This window comes from Cucumis melo, chromosome 9 (assembly GCF_025177605.1).
Source record: "Cucumis melo cultivar AY chromosome 9, USDA_Cmelo_AY_1.0, whole genome shotgun sequence".
NCBI classification, from domain to species: Eukaryota; Viridiplantae; Streptophyta; class Magnoliopsida; order Cucurbitales; family Cucurbitaceae; genus Cucumis; species Cucumis melo.
This window is the reverse complement of record NC_066865.1, coordinates 2,859,448-2,862,892: the sequence shown is the minus strand read 5'-3', so window position 1 is coordinate 2,862,892 and position 3,445 is coordinate 2,859,448. Positions and strand designations below refer to the sequence as shown.

General features: G+C 32.5%; 1 protein-coding gene across 1 annotated transcript; it reads right to left on the bottom strand.

The window, feature by feature from the left end:
- Positions 1–595: 595 nt before the first annotated feature.
- LOC103498171 (metalloendoproteinase 2-MMP-like) lies at positions 596–1,908 on the bottom strand. The gene is made up of 2 exons (XM_008460685.2): positions 1,389–1,908; positions 596–1,026 (listed from the first exon to the last, which is right to left on the bottom strand). The coding sequence occupies exons 1-2, from the start codon at positions 1,906–1,908 to the stop codon at positions 596–598; spliced, it is 951 nt and encodes a 316-aa protein (XP_008458907.2).
- Between the last annotated feature and the right edge of the window lie 1,537 nt (positions 1,909–3,445).

Genomic DNA, 3,445 nt, shown 5'->3' with positions numbered 1-3,445 from the left:
TGGCTATTAGTGATTTGAAGGTACTTATAAGCCCGTCTAAGGAGTCTTTTGTGATAAGGATTTAAAAGGACTTTCGGGCCCCCACCTCAGTGATCCAGTAGCTAAGTGGCTTCTTTCTTTTTTCTAACGACAAAATGAACTCTTTTCTTTCTATTTGGCAGGAACGTGGGAGGGATTTGAACTCCATTTTTACTGCAAAAAGTAGTTGAAAAGTTGTAGTACTTGTGAAGAAGGTGTAGATGGATCTTACCTTTTATGGAAAAAATGTAGGCCTTTTTGTCATCAAATGCGTCTGAAAAGTAGTTGCCTGTAATAGTTAATGAAGCTTGCTGTCGTTTTTGTTGTTCGTTAATGCAAGAGGAAGCTTCAGGTGGATTCCGAGAAAAGAGAAAAGAGGAATGATTGAGAGCATTTTCTCCCTCTAGAAAAGAGGAATTTGGCTAGCTAAATTCTCAGATAAATACATTTCATTGAAATGTGAAATAATAATTTGAATTAATTAACTTAGTAAAAAAAAAACAATTGCAAGAAACGAAAAAAAAAAAAAAAAACAAATCAAGTTAAAAATAATATATAGCCCTAACACTAATGAAAATCAATTAGCATTGTATAATGCATTAATGCCTGCAATGTCATCGGCATCCAAACCCTTGGTAGTTCCTTCCATGATGCTTGGCCACATAATAGCCCCTTCGACGGAGCTGTGATGGAGGCCGAGAAGGTGTCCGATCTCGTGTAACGCTACGGTCTCCAAGTCAAACGAATCAGCAACAGCGCCGACGGCCCATGACTCGATTGCGTCGAAATGTAATCTCCCATCTGTGGGTGCAAAACCATGAGCTATAACTCCTCCAACGCCATCGAAGGAATGGCCATCTCCATGGTCGCCACTTCTAAAGCTTATTTTGATGTCAGCTTTTTTGTATTTAGATGCTCGGGAGAAGTTGAAGTGAGTGTGTGCACCCCATGTCTTAAATGCTCGACCCACCGGAGCTACTGCCTTCGATGGGGTTCCCGGGAGGAATCCTGTTAAGAATGTGAATAAAAGGTTATAATAACTTTGAATTCAACAATGAAATTAACATAGTATCAAAATAGAAGATCTTGTTATAATCAAACTTCAATGATATTAACAGCTCATTTAATGATAATTATTTACCATCATAAATTTGTGACATGAAAATCTGTCTTAAATTTTAAAAAATAAAAAACGAACTGTTCTTTTTCACCAAAAAAAATAATAATAATAAGTGATCAGTTTAGCTTTTATGGCGGTTCTTTTTTCTCTCTTGAATTGTATTTATTCTTGTGTCATAAAAAGTCCAAATTGTTGTAAAATTGATGAAAAATGTACGTAAAAGTATATATGAATAAAAGATGGAATGTACCATAAGTCAGATGGGATTTAGAAGCAGGCCATTTAGGGTTTCCATCAAAGAAAGCATAGTGAGAAACAGTATGAAAATGACCATTTATTTTTCTATGTTGATTCACCATTTTCTTCCCCGATTTCATCCTCGTCTTTCCGTCAATAATATCTGCAACCCCACATCGAGGTTTCGACATAAGATCTAGCGTCTTGGCATCGAGAGTACCAGTGGCCTTGAGATTGTAGTTGAGTTGATAAGTTTTAATGGCGGACTCTAAAACACCGTCAAACTCGTCATCATCAAAAGATTTAGAATAGTTTTGAAGATAGTTATTCAGATAACCAAAATGTTGAAGATATTCCTTTATTTGGTGAATTCCTGCTACTTTGTCACCTTTCCTGCATCCATTGAGGTTCTTCAGAAACGCCAATCCGTTAGAATGATGAATATTTGGATGAGAAGATGATATCAAAGGGAAGAGGACAATTACAAGAAAAAAAGAGGTAGTCAAAAATGATAATAATTTTTCAAATGTCATGGCTAATCTCTTCAATAAAGCCTATACTGTGTTGTGTTCATAAGTGTAATAAAATGAAATATTATTATACTACAAGTTTGGTGGATATTGTAAAAAAGGATTGACCTATTTAAGGAAGGAAGTTGAGAAGTTATGAACAAATTTTCTTTTTTTGATTTTAAAGGATTATTAAGTTTGGGAAGAAAAATTCCAAGACCGAACCATAAGTCAGAAAAAGGAAAGTCTAGAAGAAAGAACAAACGAATAAAACAAAATTTGGTGCAATGCATTCAAGAAAAAGGTGAAGAAACTATATGGGAAAGGTGTGTAATAGTGCATAAACGTTTATCAATTTAGATTGGAAATAATTAAACTAATTGGTATAAGGAAAAGTTAATTTGGGTTAGTTGTTGCTTTGCCCTATTTTGACTATTTTTTCTCCAATAATTAATAAAGGATGTTAATTACTAAGTAATATTATTACTTGGTTGAAACTAATTCTTTTGAAACAAATATTCCAACATTAATTCTCCTATAACATTTGGGTGTACATATATTTCTTTTAAGAGTTAAATATAAAAGAAATTTATGTTTCTTTTGACCCTTGTTTAACTTTTTTTTTTTTTTTTTAGAAAAATCATTTTAAATGACAAAAACTTCTTAAAATATTTTAAAATGTAGCAAATATGACAATATTATAAATAGCAGTTTAATTTAGTCTATTGCAAATAGATTGTGATATTTTATTTTATTTTGTAAATATGTTAGAATCATTTTACTATATTTCGAAATAGTTCTTTTTATATGTATTTATTATTAATATTATCTTAATTAGTTCAAAACTATACAAAGGATGAACTTGTTCTATTAATAATCAAACATAACATGCATGGTAATTATTTAGCTATTGTGTTAGAGAGTTGATATATATAAAAATATAGTATGTAGTTATTGCAACCCTAAAAACTTAAATTTTTTGGGTTAAAATTTTTTGGGTTAGTTAATGATATTTTACAACTTCTTTTGTTTTCTTCTTTCTTCTTCTTTCTTTCTCTATACCAAGTAGATCGAATCCGCGACAAGTGGTTGCCACGACTGCCCACTTAGTCAACAAGCCATGAATCCTTTTGGTATATGGAATACTATCGTATCAAAAAGAAGTCTGCCTCTAACAGTGGAGATATGCAATTTTTCAATACCAACGAAAGGAAAGAAGATAATTTAAATCTGATGGTGGATCTTAGGCAGTTATCTCCTTTAAAAAGTTTTACAAGCACAGAAGATGTTGTGGCTCAAGTTGACAAAGAAGGCTTGAACTCACAAGGCAAATTACCATAAACAACTGACCCCTTGATTGTCTCAAACAATCAGTTGATTCAGATGGATGAAAAACAAAACATGGATTGCAACACCACTGATGAAGAAGGGAAAGGCAGCAACAGATCAAAAGAGGAAGATGAAAAAAGTGTTTAAAGACAGACTTGTAATATGGTTAAAAGACAATGATCTGAAATTGCCTCCAAAGTATCTTTTAGATATTCCTAGTTCTTCTAACAAC